General features: G+C 46.1%; 2 protein-coding genes across 3 annotated transcripts; one reads left to right on the forward strand and one right to left on the reverse strand.

Moving 5' to 3' along the window:
• Window positions 1-3,176: 3,176 nt before the first annotated feature.
• LOC119312352 (protochlorophyllide-dependent translocon component 52, chloroplastic-like) lies at window positions 3,177-5,607 on the forward strand. The gene is made up of 7 exons (XM_037588079.1): window positions 3,177-3,755; window positions 3,840-4,027; window positions 4,115-4,213; window positions 4,311-4,470; window positions 4,602-4,793; window positions 4,898-5,085; window positions 5,186-5,607. The coding sequence occupies exons 1-7, from the start codon at window positions 3,246-3,248 to the stop codon at window positions 5,442-5,444; spliced, it is 1,596 nt and encodes a 531-aa protein (XP_037443976.1). The 5' UTR covers window positions 3,177-3,245; the 3' UTR covers window positions 5,445-5,607.
• Window positions 5,608-5,727: 120 nt separating this feature from the next.
• Window positions 5,728-10,712, reverse strand: LOC119312353 (elongation factor P-like). Of its 2 annotated transcripts, XM_037588080.1 has the most exons (11): window positions 10,451-10,712; window positions 9,762-9,792; window positions 9,650-9,663; window positions 9,462-9,512; window positions 8,935-9,004; window positions 8,157-8,223; window positions 7,968-8,035; window positions 7,324-7,447; window positions 6,431-6,470; window positions 6,165-6,232; window positions 5,728-6,039 (listed from the first exon to the last, which is right to left on the reverse strand). In XM_037588080.1, exons 1-11 carry the CDS (start codon window positions 10,649-10,651, stop codon window positions 6,033-6,035), a joined length of 741 nt encoding a protein of 246 aa, XP_037443977.1. In that variant the 5' UTR covers window positions 10,652-10,712; the 3' UTR covers window positions 5,728-6,032. The 2 variants fall into 2 exon arrangements, with proteins under 2 accessions (XP_037443977.1, XP_037443978.1); XM_037588081.1 differs by lacking the exon at window positions 5,728-6,039 and having other exon boundaries at window positions 6,161-6,232.
• Window positions 10,713-18,560: the final 7,848 nt, after the last annotated feature.

The raw sequence follows: 18,560 nt of genomic DNA on the forward strand, positions 1-18,560 counted from the left end.
GCTCAGTCGCATTCCCCCATGATGGTGTTCCTTTGTGAAACTAGACAAAAAACAATGAAGATGAGAAGAATTAGATCTCGTCTCGGTTTGAAGGGTTTTGAAGGGGTTGACGGGTGATGCTTTGAGTGGAGGAGTTGCATTGTTCTGGCACAAAGTGTGTGTAGTAGAGGTTTTGGAGAAAGACGATCGTTATATTGATGTATTGGTCAATCTATATGTTGATGCAATACAGTGGAGAGTTACTTTTGTATATGGTGAACCCCATGTTGAAAATAGACATTTAATGTGGACTAAGCTCGGGGGACTGAAGAATGTCAATGACCGGTTGTGGCTTGTTATTGGTGATTTTTTAACGAAGCTCTATGGGACTTGAGCATCTATCCAATACCCTAGACCGGAACCACAAATGGTTGCTTTTCAGGACACGCTTGAAGTTTGTGAACTTGTTGATTTGGGCTTCAAGGGCTGCTGCTGGTAATGTTAAAGTACATTTGGACAGGGCGACGATTACTAATGCATGGCACAGTATTTTCCCGTTCTATCAAGTGTAGCATGTTGTGTCTCCTTGTTCTGACCATACTGCCTTGGTATTGAAAGGAGAGCCTGATGTCGGTCAGGTTGGCCCAAAAGTTAGGAGATACGAGGCATTTTGGGAACGTGAGTCCTCACTTCCATAAGTAATCAAGATGCATGGGAGTCTGTTGGTGATGTTGATAATCTGGACAAGCTCTAGGAAGCTCTTTAGCAAGACCATGGCAACTCTAGGGCGTGGAGCAGTAAGAAGTTTGGTAACGTGGCTAGAGAATTAGCCAAGGCGCAGTTCTTTTGCCAGAATCCGACCCCTACCCAGCTTCTCCCAAAATCTTTCAACCCCATTTGTTTTACAATCCTATCTAATTAGGTCCTAACTATATAGGATTGTAAAACAAATGAGGCTCGGAGATTCTGGGAGAAACTGGGTAGGGGTCAGATTCTAGGAGAGTCCCCAGATTCTGGCAAAAGAACTGGGCCCAAGTCTAGGTCCCAGCTCGAGGAGCTTATGAACATGAAGGCCGACAGAGAGGATATTAGGAGAATCATTGACAAAATGAATGAGTTGATTTATCAGGAGGAGATGATGTGGATGCAAAGATTAAGGATCACATGGCTTAAGGAGCGCGATAGAAACACTAAATATTTTCAGAGTAAGGCGATTTGGAAAGCCCGGAAGAATAAAAGAAGGGAGCTTACAGATAGCATTGATATTGTGCATTCTGATTTTGATGGGATGGGTAGCTTTGCAAATGATTATTTTTCATAACATTTATGTTGTTGATCCATCCCTGAACACGACACCAATTCTTGATCGTTTGGAGGCTAGAGTGAAATCAGCGATTAATGAGAGACTATGTGCAGAGTTTACAGATAAAGAAATATCAAATGCCCTTTTCTAGATTGATCATTTCAAGGCTCCTAGTCAAGATGGTTTTTTATGACATTCTTTCAACGTAATTGGGGTACACTCAAGGACGTGTTATTTGCTCTATTAAGGATTTTCTTCAGAATAAGACTTATGTCGAAAGGGGTAAATTCTACCTCTATAGTTCTCATTCCAAAAATCCCTAACCCCGTTTACATTGTGTAATTATAGGCCAATAAGTTTATGCAATGTCATTTATAAAAGTGGTTTCCAAATGCATTGTTAATAGGATATGACCATTGTTGGATGATTTTATCTCTCTATAGCAAAGTGCTTTTATTCCGGGGAGGATGATCACGGACAATACTCTTGTAGAGCTTGAATGCATTCACTATATTAAACAGGAAAAGGTCCTACCCAGAGCTTCTGTGCTTACAAGCTTGATCTATCAAAAGCTTATAGTAGAGTAGATTGGGTGTTCTTGGAGCAGGTGATGCAAAAGTTGGGTATCTCTCGCTAGTTGGTGGACTGGATAATGTCTTGTGTCACGTAAATGAGGTTTTTCGTCAAATTAAACGGGTCCCTCTTGGATTATTTTCCACCGTCGCATGGTATTCGGCAAGGAGACCCTCTCTCTCTCTCTCTATTTTTGTTTCTGTTTGCGGCGGACGACTTATTTGTAGTTCTCACACACAATGTCTCAGTGGGCTATATCACTCCTCTCAAGGTATGCATAGAGCACCTAGTTTTTCACACGTGTTGTTCGCTGATGATACTATGTTATTCTTTGAGGCATCTCGTGGCCAAGCAGAGAGGGAGGGGGTAGCTTACCAGCTTCGAGGTGGGGGGAGACATGGCAGAGAGGAGGATGGCTGGACGGAGTCGAAGAAGAAAGGGAGAAGCAGCTGTCGCTGCCGGGGAGTGCTCCTGCCGCCTCTTGCCGATGCAGGGGAGTGTCGCAGCCGTAGATCTGAGTTGTCGCCGCCACCGGTGCCAACAACAAAGGAGGGCTTGTCCTACAGCTAGAGGTGAGTGAGTAAATGGGTGGTGAGGGTATATTTGGCGCCACCCCCACCTCGGCTGATTTTCCCCTCCCGCCATCTCCGCCCGCATCCCCCTTGTACCACGCCCGACGTCGCGTCTTCGTTTTTCGCCCCACTTAGCCTGGCTCGCTGGAAACGGCAAATTCGAGCGTTCCCAGCGAGCCAGGCTCTGGGGTGCTTTAAGTTCCGTGCATATGCGAGTCAGGTCGACCTGCAGGCAACCAAACGGTCCATTTTCATCCTGCACGGGCCTGGTTGGGCTATGCAGCCTACCAAACGCGCCCTAGTAGTATACGTGGCCATGGGCAGCCCGGCCCAGACGGCCTGACCCGATCCGGCCCGAAAATCCCGAGCCGAGCTGAGCCCGAGCGTGCCATCGGGCCTGAAAATTGAGCCAGCTGGGCAGGTCAGGCCAGGCTCGGGCTTGCGCAAAACATGATTTTAGCCGTAGCCAGGCCGTGCCGGGCTTTTACGGGCTCGGGCCTGATTTAGTAGGCCCGACGGCCAGGCCGGGCCTGGCTCGAGCCTGGGTTTTCAACACCGGGCTTTTTTTAGTCCGGCCCGGCCCGAGGTATGCCCAGGTAAAACTAGTATAGTAGTATAATTTTGGATTTGTTGTTTGGTTTCACTGTTCCATTTGCCTCGGAACGCACTCCACGCGTTCTGCACCTGCCAGGTAGAGACGTGGCGATAAGTCGTACCGGCGAACCGCAGCCGCAGCCGCAGCCGCGCTCCCGCGCGCACTCCACACAGCCACAGGTTCTTCCACTGCCGTTGGCCGCCGCGGGATCAATCGACGCGCCATGGATCCCCTCTCCCTCCTCGTCCCCCGCGCGCGCCCTTCGCTCCCGCTCCCGCTCCGCGCCGCCGCCCCGGCCATCAGCAGCGCCAGAGCGGCGGCACCGGCCCCGCGACGGTGGCGGCAGCGCGCGCGGCTGTCGTCGCCGGTGTCGGCCGTGGCGGCGGAGGCGCCATCGGCGCCGTCGCCGTTCGGTGGCGAGGAGAAGGAGAAGGAGAAGGAGGAGGGGCAGTTCGAGTGGCTGGACCAGTGGTACCCGCTGGCCCCGGTGTGCGACCTGGACCCCGGCGCGCCGCACGGCAAGACGGTGCTGGGCCTCCGCGTGGTGGCCTGGTACGACCGCGCCGTCGACGAGTGGCGCGTGTTCGACGACGCCTGCCCGCACCGCCTGGCGCCGCTCTCCGAGGGCCGCATCGACGACAAGGGCCGCCTCCAGTGCGTCTACCACGGCTGGTGCTTCGACGGCCGCGGCTCCTGCCAGTTCATCCCCCAGGCCCCCGCCCTCGGCCCCCCTGTAATCACCATTAATCCCCTCTCTTTCTTTCTTTCTCCCTCGATCGATCAGAAAACCAAAATGGAAATGGATTGCGCGGCGCAGGTGCACAAGAACAGCAAGGCGTGCGTGGCGTCGTACCCGAGCGTGGTGCAGAACAACATCCTGTGGTTCTACCCGAGGGCCGACGAGGAGCACCAGGACATTCTGCAGAGGAAGCGCCCGCCATTCATCCCGGAGATCGACGACCCCTCCTTCGTCACCGTCTACGGCGTCAGGGACCTCCCCTACGGGTACACATCCTCAACCTCCATTCCATATATGCGGGCGGCAGCCTCCCTCCATTGCAGAATCTCACAGCTCACTTGATACCCTTGTAGGTACGATGTGTTGGTGGAGAACCTCATGGACCCTGCACACGTCCCCTACGCGCACAAGGGGCTGATGGGCAAGCTTCGCAAGAAGGAAGACCCCGGAAGATAAGCCCCTGCCCTGACATGACCGACACGGCCGAGTTCATCAGTTCACACTGTCACTGAATGGGTGTGTTGATTCAGTTGTTGTTCTTCTCTTCACAGTTGAGTTCGACGTCGAAGGCGGCGGGCCAGTGAAGATGAAGATAGTGGAGGCGAATATCGCCGGCTTCCTGTCGGAGCAGGACAATAGCGGCTACTTCCGGTATGTCGCGCCATGCACCTTCTACGGCTCGCCCCTCCCCAAAGAGGAAAAGGGAGAGGTATGAATCGATTGATTGGGCAGACACATTTTCCATCATTGTTGCCGGTGCAAGCAAAACTTGCAGCACCTCAGAGGAGAACAAACAGGGGTTGTTCAGAAGTTGACAGTTCGTTCTTTTGGTTTGTGCAGGAGAAGAAGAAGAAGCCGCCTCAGTTCATGCTGGTGTTCATGTGCGTCCCGGTGTCTCCAGGGAAAAGCAGGGTGATCTGGGCGTTCCCGAGGAACGTCGGCGTCTGGCTCGACAAGGTCATACCGCGGTGGTACTACCACATCGGCCAGAACGCCATCCTGGACTCAGACATCTACCTCCTCCATATCGAGGTGATGATTCTTCAGCTCAAGCTCAGTGATTCTGAATTTCAGAGCCTTGTCCAGGATATGGAGCTCAGTCAGCAAGCAAACCCGCTGTTCTTCCCTCATTTCAGGAGCGCAACTTCGCCGCGGCGGGCGTCGAAAACTGGCAGAAAGCCGTGTATGTGCCGACGTCATCGGACAACATGGTGATCGCCTTCAGGAACTGGTTCAGAAAGCACTGCAAGAGTCAGGTCGGCTGGGCCGCCCCAACAATCGGCCAGCTACCAGAGACTCCAACCAAAGACAAGCTCATGGAGAGGTACAAATAATGCAACATTCTAACTCTTCTCCATGCCAAACCTGAATACCTGAGGATTCAGTGAACCCCATCTGAACGAATTTTGCGATGGCGTCCACAGGTACTGGTCGCACGTTGCGCAGTGCAGGAGCTGCAGCGCCGCGCTGAAGACCATGAAGGCACTGGAGGTCGCCCTGCAGGTCGCTTCGGTGGCGGTCGTCGGGTTCCTCGCCGTCGCCAAGGGGACACTGGTGACGTCGGTCGTGCAGAGAGCCGCCGTCGTGTCCTTGGCCGTGCTGTGCTTCGCCGCGTCCCGCTGGCTCGCGAGCTTCATCGAGAAGAACTTCTATTTCCAGGATTACGTCCATGCCTACAAGTGAAGGCCATAATCCTGCGCCTTCCGTTGCTAGGGTTTTGTAGCTCCTGACTTGATGCAGCTTTAGAAAGTGTACATGAAGCACATTGCTTTGTTTGATACCGATAGTAGCTGTATATAAAAGCACCTAGTTTTTTCTCTTCAAACCAAAACCGGTTTCCGATTTTCACTCAAATCCAGTACATAAATGCTAAATGGGTGACAAAAGGAAATTAAGAATTTTGTATCAAGTACCAGGTGCTATTACCAGGCAAATCAAGAAACTTGTTGCCGCAAAACCATACAAGGAACAACAATATAACTTCTTATTGATATATGATTGGTGTTTTCAAAAGCACATCCAGGTATTATTTCACTTCACAAAACTACCAAGTTATAAAAGGGCAATACATCTTAATGTCAGTGTGTACATCGCTTCCCCAAAACATATCTATAAGAAAAATTGTGTTGTTGGTTACTGAATTCCTGGTAAAACTGGATGCCCTTTTTGAGGAGGCGGATTCAGAATTATGTCTATGGCCTAGCAAACTTATCTAAGGTGAGTACAAGTCGAACCCCATTTCGGAGAACAAAGCACCATATGACACCACCCTTAGGCCCTGAAATGGAAAACAGTTCCAGTGAATTTTTACAAAGAAATTAGCTATCAAAGTACAGACGACCCGCAGCATTCATGTTCAGAACAATACAGCTTTCTGGGTAATTAAGACTTCCATCAACTTACCTAGTCATATATGAATCATCCACAGTACTAACAACGATGTTCTCACCCACTTCAACAAAAGGCGGGGCCTGCAATTGGCAAAAAGTTGATGCAAGTGAGAAATACTTCAAGCTGCAGGACTATTAAATTTCTTGGTTTCTAATTTTAATATTGATAATTAAGAGATTGCAAAACAATTAATGAATAAAAAAAATATGGCTTTTCCATACACCATTCCACAAAGGTCTATGTAAATATACTCTACGAAATGGTACCCATCAACTTACAAGCACTGTAAGGCCATTATCCAGCAAGACCCTCTTATATCTGCATTTAGTACAAACACAAGTTTAGTTACCGCATAACACCAGGCCTCAAACAATTGATGATAAGAGATGATGAAGCTGATCAAAGGGGAATCTGCAATGCGCATGTGCATGGATACAATTCCATAGTGCGTGAACTACTGTTAAATGCTTTTGCAGGGATTTTTGTTATGAAACTAGCTAATCTGTTGTTATAGTTCTGCTGCATGTAACTCGTAACTGCTCCCTCCGTTTCTAAATATAAGCCTTTTTAGAGATTCATTACGGACTACATATGGATGTATATAGACGTATTTTAGAATGTAGATTCACTCATTTTGCTCCGTATGTAGTCCATATTGGAATCTCTAAGAAGATTTATATTTAGGAACGGAGGGAGTACACAATTAACTTTCAAGTTTCTTCTCCGGGCATATAATTATCCATCAGGTATGTTCACTCCAGACAAAAATATCACATTATGACTAGAACACTAAGGCTCACTCCAAGCAATATATGCACCAATAATATGGAACATATTACTCTATTACCATAACTTCATTGCTGAGCATTTGACAAGGGTGCTTATTTCGAGCCGCAAAATATGAGAAGTACCCGGTGTATCTACTTGGACTTGACTTACTATTCAACCCATAAAAGGTATTGGAACAATGAATAACCCAAAAACTCATCAATACATAATAAATAGATGCTGCAGAAATAATAATTAATTTGATGATGGAAGTAATATGATTTTTTGTTTGAGCAAACGCAAAAGACTTTTGTGTTTCATTATACTGAAAAGGAAGAGAGTTTGTTACAACCTCCTAAGAGGTAGGATTACAGGCAAAATGAGGAGGCACTGTGGAACTCACTGAGGTGTAGCAGTTAGGCCTTTTGCATTAGGCTGTGCTTCAACAACAGTGCAAGTCACACGAGGAGGCACTGAGCCAGACAACGCTCGGCCATCAAAGAATTGTAGAGTTACCTTCATCTCATCTGAAAAAAAATTGATATTGGAAATTTGAGTTAAACGGTCTCAATCAAAATTTAATTTAACCATTGTCTTTATTTCGATGAGATCAAATACATTTAAAACCATTTTGACAATGAGCAGAAGATATCAATATCGAGTGAGTCATGTACACTATCAGTGCAGGAGTGAGTGAGCCTCTTATGTGCTGACGTCTTTATTGTTGCCAACGAATTACGAAAAATGCACATGTATCGGATATGTTTAGGCCCGCTAATACATGGCATATATACAGATCACAATTATTTGTAAGGTAAAACTTAAGTGTCCCACACATTATATTAATCGGAATTGATAATTTTGTCCACTGATCATTTAAAAGTAATTATTATGTCTACAGCAGCACTAACTTGCATATATGAGAGCTACAGGACCAAAAGTAAACAAATCATCTAACTATTCAAAGGTAAAACACAATCACGTTCTTATAATCTAGTATTGATAGCAATTGGTGTTCTTCTGGTTGTCAACTAATACTGTTTGGACCTTTCAGATATGCAGCGTTTTTGCCAAACAGTTCCTTCGAAACCTCGAGTTGCTCAAACGTGTTAGGCCTGACAAAAAATAAGGATTCCAGATGAAGTCATAACTACATGGATATTAATAAAATATAGACAGCGTCACACAACAGCATGTTAATGAAGGAATGACAAGAAAACAGGGAAATAAGCATACTCCATAAGTGCCACGTTGTCTCCTTCCTGATACAGATATGTGAAAGGCTTATCCTCAACAAAAACTCCTGAATGTGTAAAGAAAATACATAATGATTAGATTTCCATTATGAACACGACTGTACGCTTTCGAAATATAAATAACCAAACTACTGTTATCAACTTATCATGACTGTGCCTTACGAAATTCCCACTGGACTAGATATTACTGGAAGAAAGTTGGGTAGCCACTAGCCAGGAGTTTGTCAAAAGCAGGTTAATTTGGCCACCTTCTGTCAAAACCTAGTTCCATACGGTGCCACCTTCTTTTTTCTTCAATTATTATTGATATGAATATATGATGCATTTATGAGCAAAACTAATGTCGAATGTCGCCCAAATCTTGGCAAATAAATGATACATATCAATAATAATATGAGGTGCTGATTGTAATACTCCTAAAAGGCTGGTTAACGCATCCAGCTTCTATAATCATTATCGTTATTTGAGTTGATTGTAGATGGTCATCATCTCAACTTTGTTTGGTACCTTCAGAGCGGCTAACACTGCTCGAGTATTGAGACATGTATGATTGAATGCAATAAAACACACTAGAGAAATTATTGCTCAGCTTCGTAAGATGTAACCAGAAAAAAAGGAAGAGAAGCCTATGATAAATTGCACAGGAGCACATTTTAACAAGGACGGGGTACAAATAGCTACAGAAAGGAAACCAGACTAAAACATAGAAGCGTATAACTTAGTCCTAGAATGCCTTTGTTGGGAAGAAGTGTTCGTACTCTCAAGAGCCTCGTCAGTACGAAATCTTTCAACTATTTTGTTACCAGTGTCAACATCCCTCAGTTCCACCTGCAGCAATCAAGAGTTGAGAATAAAATTCAGATTGTAATGAAACAAATGACAAATTTAAGCTCCAGTTAAGTCAAGCACATATAAAAAAAAACATCCACCTGAACTTAGTTTCGTCATTTGAGGGGACATTTTGCATGGAACTGCAGGCATGCCATTGGGGCAACAGTGAATCAAACTATTCATATGTATTCTTGGTGCCTAGCTGTTTATTTCACTGTCCTTGTTATTACTCATTTACAAGTTATTCCTAAGTTATCTTTTCGTTGTTGACATGTCCTGTTGCTGTTGCTAAAATAGGTACTCTAAGATGAGAGCATTTTGTGTGATTGGATCCGATAACATAGATGCAAGGAAAAATCTGGCGAGTAACAAGACCAACATTAGCTTGCCACCATGTGAAGTATGCAGAGTTATGTGGTGCAGCAGATTGAAAGAAAGAAACAAAATAAATGACCTGTATTGTGGCTCCTCCTCTTCCTTGATGTGAATGATGCGATTTTATCACCTGAACAGAGGACATTCAAGTCAGAAATGATAAGAGTGATTGCTCTTACTTAGTAGACCAGAAACATAGGTGAATATAAACCATAAAGCTTGAGGAAATATGGAGGGACATAGGACATGAAAAGCAGTTAAACGCACCTGATAAATGCGGCCTTGATTTATGGTTGGCCCAAAAGATGGATAAGTAGTAATCCACGATATTTGGAAGTAAAAAACATAACACTAGAGATGTAATCAGTTAATCACACACCTCTTCTCTGTATCACATTTCCAAGTTTGACCTACACATATGAGGACATCTCAAGTCAATGCAAGCATCATTATGCGCTTTCACAAAGATTAATAAAATAACAGAACTGAAAAGGCATTAGCAAAATTAAGACCCAGGATCAAGATGCCAATGAAAATGTACACCATAAGTTGTTTAGCAGTTATTTTTGGAAAGCTGGAAGCCTCCCTGCTAACTATAACTGTAGAAAACAACTCCGAAAGTAACTTCTGAATGTAGCATCCATGTCAAGCCGATCGATCAAACACTAAAATACTTGCCTAAATCTATAACAGAATAGGCTACTGGATACACATCCTGCACCAGTGGCACTATGACTGTTGGTCGCATGGGGAATTCCCACCACGATTTTGAGGACCCCAAAGTAGAACATAAAATTTGAGCGTTTCACAACAAAGAAACACAAAAAATTGCAAGAAGCATCACATGTCATTTGCACGATCGCTAATGGACATATCAATGGAACCACTGAACAAAATAGCAAGGAACTGCTCCGTCTGCCAAGAGAATTCTCCCACAAATTCGCTACAAACTGAACAGGGCAGCAGGAGCCATAACAGCCCACGAGCCTAGCAGAATCCTAGCTAAACCCTGTGCGGCCACGGGCCAAGAGAGCGGACGCGGGAGCGAGGGGGCAGAAGGGGGATTACGTCGGAGCCGAGTATCTTCGCGCCGCGGCGCTGCGTGGCGGCCCACGGCGTGGCGGCGAGGGAGCCCGCGGACGGGTCCCGCCGGGCGGCGGAGAGGGTGGCGACGGCATGGGCGTGTGCGTGGGCGGCGGGAGGTGGAGAGTGGAGGAGGAAGGAGAGGCGGCGGGAAGCTTCGAGAAGGTTCCGCCGGAGGATCTGCATCGCGAGGTCAGGCTGGGTGGTTCGCCGTCTGCGCTTTCCCGGCGCCGGTAGGTTTGGAATGGAGTGACCACGGATTGGGCCCGGGCCGTGGTCCGGGCGGGCCTAAGATGTGGGCTGAAGTTGCGCTCGAATGGAAAATGTTCCATTTTTTCTCTTTTGTGGTGGATCACCAAATCATCAATCGAGGAGTACTCACCCTCAAAAAAATAAAAAATCGAGGAGTACTAAGTGGCGCGCTGCATGTGCTCACTTGTCGCAACTTGAGAGTTTTTTTCGTAGATCCGTTTATTCAAAATGTTTTATCTCTTAAACCATGCGTCCATATCTCGAACCGTTTTCACCATTGGATTTCTGGCATCGAGATCTTTAAAACTAGATCCCATGTTGATAAATTTTGACGAACTTTTTTCCACGAAAAAACTGAATCGGAAGCATCATTTTTTTTCGTTTTCAAAAGTGGCACGATCGTGCCTCTCACAGAATCACAACCGTGCCTCTCGCAATAGCAAAACCATGACTCTCGTGGAAGAAAAAAAAGAAGAGAAAACGTGTTTTTTTCGTTTCCCAGGAGGCACGGTCGTAACTCTCGCGAAAGCACAACCGTACCTCTCGCGGAAGCAAAACCATGACTCTCCCGAAAGGAAAAAAAAACAGAAAATGCGTTTTTTTCGTTTCCGAGAGGCATGGCCACGACTCTCACGAAAACACAAGCGTGCCTCTCGCGGAAGCAAAACCATGACTCTCGCGAAAGGAAAAAACAGAAACACATTTTTTTTATTTTCGAGAGGCACGGTCGTGACTCTCGCTAAAGCACAACCGTGCCTCTCGCGGAAGTAAAACCGTGCCTCTCGCAAAAGAAAAGAAAAAATCAGAAAATGTGTTTTTTTCGTTTCCGATAGGCACGGCCGTAACTCTCGTGAAAGCAAAACCGTGCCTCTCGCGGAAGAAAAAACGTGACTCTCGCGAAAAAAAAGAAAAGAATAGGCGTTTTTCGTGCAAAAAAAGTTTTGTCAAATTTTTTTTTGATCGAAAAACTAAGAAAGACCGGTGGAAAACTAAAACGTCAAAAATATCCGTTTAAAAAGCCGACTTGCGGAAAAATAAGAAAACAAAATCCGGAGGGAGCGCCCAGAGCGCGACACGTGGTGAATGACTGAGAGCGCATCAAGTGGCGTTGATCGTTGCAAGGCTCCCGAAGAAGCGCTCGTTAACTAGTTGCTCTCCGTGGATCAGCTTTGCATTCACATTTCTTTCCCTAATAATCACTACTGCAGGATGGTCCAAACGCGACAATCGAATCAGAGACCCTTCGATGAAACTGTGTGCGATGCATCAATCATAAAATGGTGATGTAATAAAACCATCAAAATATATGCAAAACGTTTGCGATGGCGTCGACATCAAACACGGTTCATATTAGATGTGCGTGCGCGATGAGTGGCAAACGTTTAATCTAGAAGAACTGTTTGCGATGATGAAGAACAACAGTAACGGGCATACACATGAGGGTGTGTGCGATATACGGCATACAGTTCGGTAGGATGAACTGTGTGTGATTAGGCAACACGATGGAAATGTTTCAACTGAACAAGATGTGTGTGATATGCAAAAAACAGGTCCGTGATCAGAAATGTGTGCGAAGACCAATAATAACACAGACGATTGCTGCTAATAACCCATGTGATTTGCTCTGTACAAAAGAATAACATGTATATATATAACTGAAATAAACATCCAATTACATGAGTGACTATACAGATCATTCACACACACCTCAATAAACAATTGCATGCATCTAAAGTAGGAGAAATGATCGTCTAGTCATCCACTTCTTGTGACGCTCCCGCCACTGCTCTGTGGCTCAATCCCTCGTCTGGGGCATGAAGAAGACACTTACTCATGTCAACGATCCGCCTATACATCTCGTAGCTTGTGTACGCGTCCTTGACGGCGTACTTGACGTGTTGTTCATCCAGTCTCTCATGCCAAACAATGTGCCAGGCTTTCTTGTCCTTCTTACTCTCATCCTTCATCTTCATGTAGTAGGGGTCGATGATGGCCGAGGCGAGGTCAACCAGGGAGTTCAGTTTGTTGTTGTCGCTGCCCAAGACCTTGTAGTGGTCCTGGATGTTGACAAGATTCCGGCGTTTCAATCTCGAAAGCTTGAGCGCTTTTAGATCGTTGGTGGTGTCCACCGTAGCAAAATTGTAGACGGAGCTGTTGATAAACCTGGAGAAACGCTTGCAAGGCCTTGTGGCCAGGTGGTAGTGGTAGACGAGGATGTCATGTTGCACGCACAACTGGGCGACGACAACTGATGACCCACAAGTATAGGGGATCTATCGTAGTCCTTTCGATAAGTAAGAGTATCGAACCCAACGAGGAGAAAAAGGAAATGACAAGCGGTTTTCAGTAAGATATTCTCTGCAAGCACTGAAATTGTAGGTAACAGATAGTTTTGTGATAAGATAATTTGTAACGGGTAACAAGTAATGAAAGTAAATAAGGTGCAGCAAGGTGGCCCAATCCTTTTTATAGCAAAGGACAAGCCTGGACAATTTCTTATAATGAGAAAAGCGCTCCCGAGGATACATGGGAATTATCGTCAAGCTAGTTTCATCACGCTCATATGATTCGCGTTCGGTACTTTGATAGTTTGATATGTGGGTGGACCGGTGCTTGGGTATTGCCCTTACTTGGACAAGCATCCCACTTATGACTAACCCCTATTGCAAGCATCCACAACTACAAAAGAAGTATTAAGGTAAACCTAACCATTGCATGAAACATATGGATCCAAATCAGCCCCTTACGAAGCAACGCATAAACTAGGGTTTAAGCTTCTGTCACTCTAGCAACCCATCATCTACTTATTACTTCCCAATGCCTTTCTCTAGGCCCAAATAATGGTGAAGTGTCATGTAGTCAACGTTCACATAACACCACTAGAGGAGAGACAACATACATCTCATTAAAATATCGAACGAATACGAAATTCACATGACTACTAATAGCAAGACTTCACCCATGTCCTCAGGAACAAACGTAACTACTCACAGAGCATATTCATGTTCATAATCAGAGGGGTATTAATATGCATTAAGGATCTGAACATATGATCTTCCACCGAATAAACCAACTAGCATCAACTACAAGGAGTAATCAACACTACTAGCAACCCACAGGTACCAATTTGTGGTTTTGGATACAAGATTGGATACAAGAGATGAACTAGGGTTTGAGAGGAGATGGTGTTGGTGAAGTTGTTGATGGAGATTGACCCTCTCCTGATGAGAGGATCATTGGTGATGATGATGGTGATGATTCCCCCCTCCCAGAGGGAAGTTTCTCCGGTAGAACAGCTCCGCCGGAGCCCTAGATTGGTTCCGCCAAGGTTCCGCCTCGTGGCAGCGGAGTTTCGTCCCGTAAGCTTGCTTATGATTTTTTCTAGGACAAGAGATTTCATATAGCAGAAGATGGGCACCGGAGGGCCACCAAGGCCCAGGAGACAGGGGCACGCCCAGTAGGGAGGGGCGCCCCCACCCTCCTGGCCAGGGTGTGGGCCCCCTCTGGTACTTTCTTTGCCCAATAATTCTTATTAAATCCAAAAATAACTTTCATGGAGTTGCGGGACATTTGAAGCTGTGCAGAATAGGTTTCCAACATTTGCTCCTTTTCCAGCCAGAATCCCAGCTGTCGGCATTCCCCCTCTTCATGATAAACCTTGTAAAAATAAGAGAGAATAGCCATAAGTATTGTGACATAATGTGTAATAACAACTCATAATGCAATAAATATTGATATAAAAGCATGGTGCAAAATAGACGTATCAACAACCTTCTGATCATGCCCGGCATGACCGATGGTGTACTCGAGGTCGAAGCCGACCACTTGGTACTTGTTGTCGGCAAGGAACTACTCCATAGTTTGGATGGAGCTCTCCACCGGCGTCGGATCATTTGTGTACACCACTGAGAGGGCCTTCCTTCTCACATGGGTGTCCACTACGTGATGCGTGGTGAACTGCTCGCTGTTGTCGTCATCGGCCGCTGGGAGCGCCATTGGAGCCACGGGGATCACCATTGGAACCGCTGGATGTCCTCTCTGTATGTGTCGTCGTGGGTGTGCTTATTGTGTCGTGTGATACGAGAGATGAAGGTAAACGGCCGCAGGAATAAATGTGGGCCGGACGGCCTGGATTCTCGGCGCGTCCGCATGGCAGTTTTTGCAGCGTGTAGCTACATTGTCGCGCCGCGCCCGGCACAACCGCATGCACACGAACGTGCGTGGTCGTGCGGCGGCCCCAAACACTGGCAGCGCGCATGGAGGGACGAGGGCAGAGCACCCGGAGGGATGCGAGAGCAGAACTCGCGCGGCGGGACGCGAGCAGAGCGCGCCGCGACCGCCTCAACCGCAAGCAACCACACGCATATAGCAGTTCAACACGCAGGAAATGGTCGCCTATAAGCCGACCGACACTTGCGTCGCTGCGTAGAGAGCGGTTGTGTGCTACTACCTCCGTCTTGGTCTATAATCCCTGAAAGATCGTGGATGTCGCCTAGAGGGGGGGTGAATAGGCGTTTTAAAATAATTACGGTTTAGGCTTGAACAAATGTGGAATAAACCTAGCGGTTAATTTGTCAAGCACAAAACCTATAACAACTAGGCTCACCTATGTGCACCAACAACTTATGCTAAGCAAGATAAGCAACTATGTGATAGCAAGATATATGACAAAGAACAATATGGCTATCACAAAGTAAAAGTGCATAAGTAAAGGGGCTCGGGTAAGAGATAACCGAGGCACGCGGAGACGACGATGTATCCCGAAGTTCACACCCTTGCGGATGCTAATCTCCGTTTGGAGCGGTGTGGAGGCACAATGCTCCCCAAGAAGCCACTGAGGCCACCGTAATCTCCTCACGCCCTCGCACAATGCAAGATCCCGTGATTCCACTAAGGGACCCTTGAGGGCGGTCACCGAACCCGTACAAATGGCGACCCTTGGGGGCGGTCACCGAACCCGTACACTTTGGCAACCCTTGGGGACGGTCACCGGTACCTGTCAAATTGCTCGGGGCGATCTCCACAACCTAATTGGAGACCCCGACACTTGCCCGGAGCTTTACACCACAATGATTGAGCTCCGAACACCACCAACCGTCTAGGGCACCAAGGCACCCAAGAGGAACAAGCTCTAGGGTGCCCAAACACCCAAGAGTAATAAGCTTCTCAAACTTCACTTCCACATATCACCGTGGAGAACTCAAACCGATGCACCAAATGCAATGGCAAGGGCACACGGAGTGCCCAAGTCCTTCTCTCCCAAATCCCACCAAAGCAACTAATGCTAGGGAGGAAAATGAGAGGAAGAACGAAAGAAGAACACGAAGAACTCCAAGATCTAGATCCAAGGGGTTCCCCTCACTTACAGGAGAAAGTGATTGGTGGAAACGTGGATCTAGATCTCCTCTCTCTTTTCCCTCAAGAACTAGCAAGAATCATTGGAGGGATTGAGAGTTAGCAAGCTCGAAGAAGGTCAACAATGGGGGAGGAGCACAAGCTCAAAGGGTTAGGTTCATTGGGGAAGAAGACCCCCTTTTATAGGACCTCCCGAATCCAACCGTTATGTGCTCAGGTCGTGCACAAGCGATACTACCGCTTGGAGGAGTGGTACTACCGCTTAGCACGGTCAAAACAGCCCAACGAAAGAGAAAACACGAGTTTTTGGTCCGGAGCGGTACTACCGCTTAGGAGCCACGGTAGTACTGCTCTGGAGCGGTACTACCGCTCAGGAGCCGCGGTAGTACCGCTCTGGAGCGGTAGTAAAAAATTACATCCGCTCTAGTCACGGTAGTACCGCTGCAGCCTTTACGAAAACAGCCACAACTTTTGCAAACAGACTCCGAATTCAACGAAACCAAGTTTGTTGGAAAGCTAACGACATGGGCTAACACAATATTGATAGAAATATCAAGAATAAGCAAATGAGAAAAGTCCCATAAGAAAATGGTGAGAACCCTTCATCAGATAAGACCGGTAAAACCTCCAACACCGAAAACATCATAGAAGACGCATGCGAACTCCGTTTTCGATGAACTCAAGCTTGTCATCAAGATGACCATAAGCTATAAGACTCACAAAGATAACCAAACAAGAACCAAGAAACATGATGCAAGGACGCAATGGTTTGAGCTCTCTACTAAAGATACGATCAAGCTACCAACTTGAGAGCCCCCTTGATAGTACGGCAAACGATCCTATAACTCGGTCTCCCAACTACCACCACAAGACCGGTAAAATAGAAAACCTATCAAGGGAAAACCTTTGCCTTGCACATGGTCCACTTGAGCTAGATGAAGACGATCTTGACTCTCTCAAGTTGGACCACCTTTCTTGATTGCTCTGGCTCGATGAAGACCAGATGATTGCTCCCCCATAGTTCACTATGGGTGAGCCACTCTTCGGCACATCTTCACAAGTCCATTGACACCACAATGGATGGAAAGATTCAAGCACTCGATCTCTTCGTGATGCTCCACTTGAACTTGCACACGGCAAGCTTGATGACGATCACCACTTGATGTCATCCTTTCCATGGGTTGTATGATATCTTCCTCTTGACGCAAGCCCATGGATACGTACCTAACCCCACATACAACTCTCACATAGACCATGGGTTAGTACAAAAAGTGCAATGGACAATGCTTACCATACCATGGGATCAGTTGATCCCTCTCGGTACATCTTCTACGCTTTGTGAGTTGATCAACTTGATTCACTCTTGACTTAGTCTTGATCAACCTTGAATCTTTGCAACTCTCTTCATTTGGATGATGTCTTGAAGGTAAAAATGAATGATCACACAACCTTCTTCTTCAAGACATGCTTGCAATAAGCTCAACACTCATATGACCAATCTTTGGATAATTCCTTAATAGCACCTTGGTCATCACAAACTCTCATTGAAACCAACAAATGGACTCCAAGAAAAGCCTATGGGCAAACCCTTCAAATATAACTCAAGGCAACCATTAGTCCATAGAGATTGTCATCAATTACCAAAACCACACATGGGGGCACCACATGTCCTTTCAATCTCCCCCATTTTGGTAATTGATGACAATCACTTTCAAGAGAGTTTATACAAGGAACTATGCATCACCATTCAATGCACCAACCAATAATGCATGTGTATGAGATGCAAATGCTAAGGAAACAAAAACCAAAGGTACTCCATAAAACTCTCTGAAACTTCTCCCCCATTGGCATCGATTGCCAAAATGGGCGAAAATCTTAGAAGGACAATATAAATTGTGGTCCTCCATAAATTGTGTATTTCTCAACAAGAGAGTGGAATGCAATACACATATCCAACTGCCAATACTTGGAGGAAGACAAACTATATTGATGCCCAAAGATTGCATCAGAAAGATATGCCACAAAGACATAACAAAGAGAGACACAAGCAATCAGAAGATACCAATTGAAGCAAGCAATCAAGGGATATCAATTGAACCAACTAGACCAATGATCCTACATGCCACAAGAATAAAGATATTATGAAAAGCGCAAATGAGTGTTCTAAAGAAACTAGAGAAGCTCCCCATGATTTGTGCACACACAAGAATTTTTGTATTTGAATACAAAGTGCACAAAATAGGATCATAGCTCCCCCAAAATCAATAGAAACTCACATCCAGTGCAAGTGAGCATATAGGAAACAAAGCCTAGCGCTTGCAACAAGCACATGGTTGAGCAACATGTAAAAGAGGCAACTTAAGAATAGGCTCAACCAAAATGATGTGTGTGAGTCATGGCGAAGCACTTGATAAGACTAAGATTAGGATGAGCATTAAGCATCAACATAGTCTTGAACGAATGAGGCACACGGTGCAAGGCCTATCAT

Source organism: Triticum dicoccoides, chromosome 5B (genome assembly GCF_002162155.2).
Source record: "Triticum dicoccoides isolate Atlit2015 ecotype Zavitan chromosome 5B, WEW_v2.0, whole genome shotgun sequence".
NCBI classification, from domain to species: domain Eukaryota; kingdom Viridiplantae; phylum Streptophyta; class Magnoliopsida; order Poales; family Poaceae; genus Triticum; species Triticum dicoccoides.

Excerpts from the sequence above, each read along its gene's own strand:
- LOC119312353 (XM_037588080.1), bottom strand. The coding sequence starts at position 10,651 with ATGCAGATCCTCCGGCGGAACCTTCTCGAAGCTTCCCGCCGCCTCTCC. Across the intron at positions 8,224-8,934 it reads TACTGACGAGGCTCTTGAGA|GAGTTTTTGTTGAGGATAAG; the intron begins GTACGAACACTT and ends TTACACATTCAG. Across the intron at positions 7,448-7,967 it reads AAACGCTGCATATCTGAAAG|ATGAGATGAAGGTAACTCTA; the intron begins GTCCAAACAGTA and ends ATTTTTTTTCAG.
- LOC119312352 (XM_037588079.1), top strand. The coding sequence starts at position 3,246 with ATGGATCCCCTCTCCCTCCTCGTCCCCCGCGCGCGCCCTTCGCTCCCG. Across the intron at positions 4,794-4,897 it reads TCTACCTCCTCCATATCGAG|GAGCGCAACTTCGCCGCGGC; the intron begins GTGATGATTCTT and ends CCCTCATTTCAG. Across the intron at positions 5,086-5,185 it reads AAAGACAAGCTCATGGAGAG|GTACTGGTCGCACGTTGCGC; the intron begins GTACAAATAATG and ends TGGCGTCCACAG.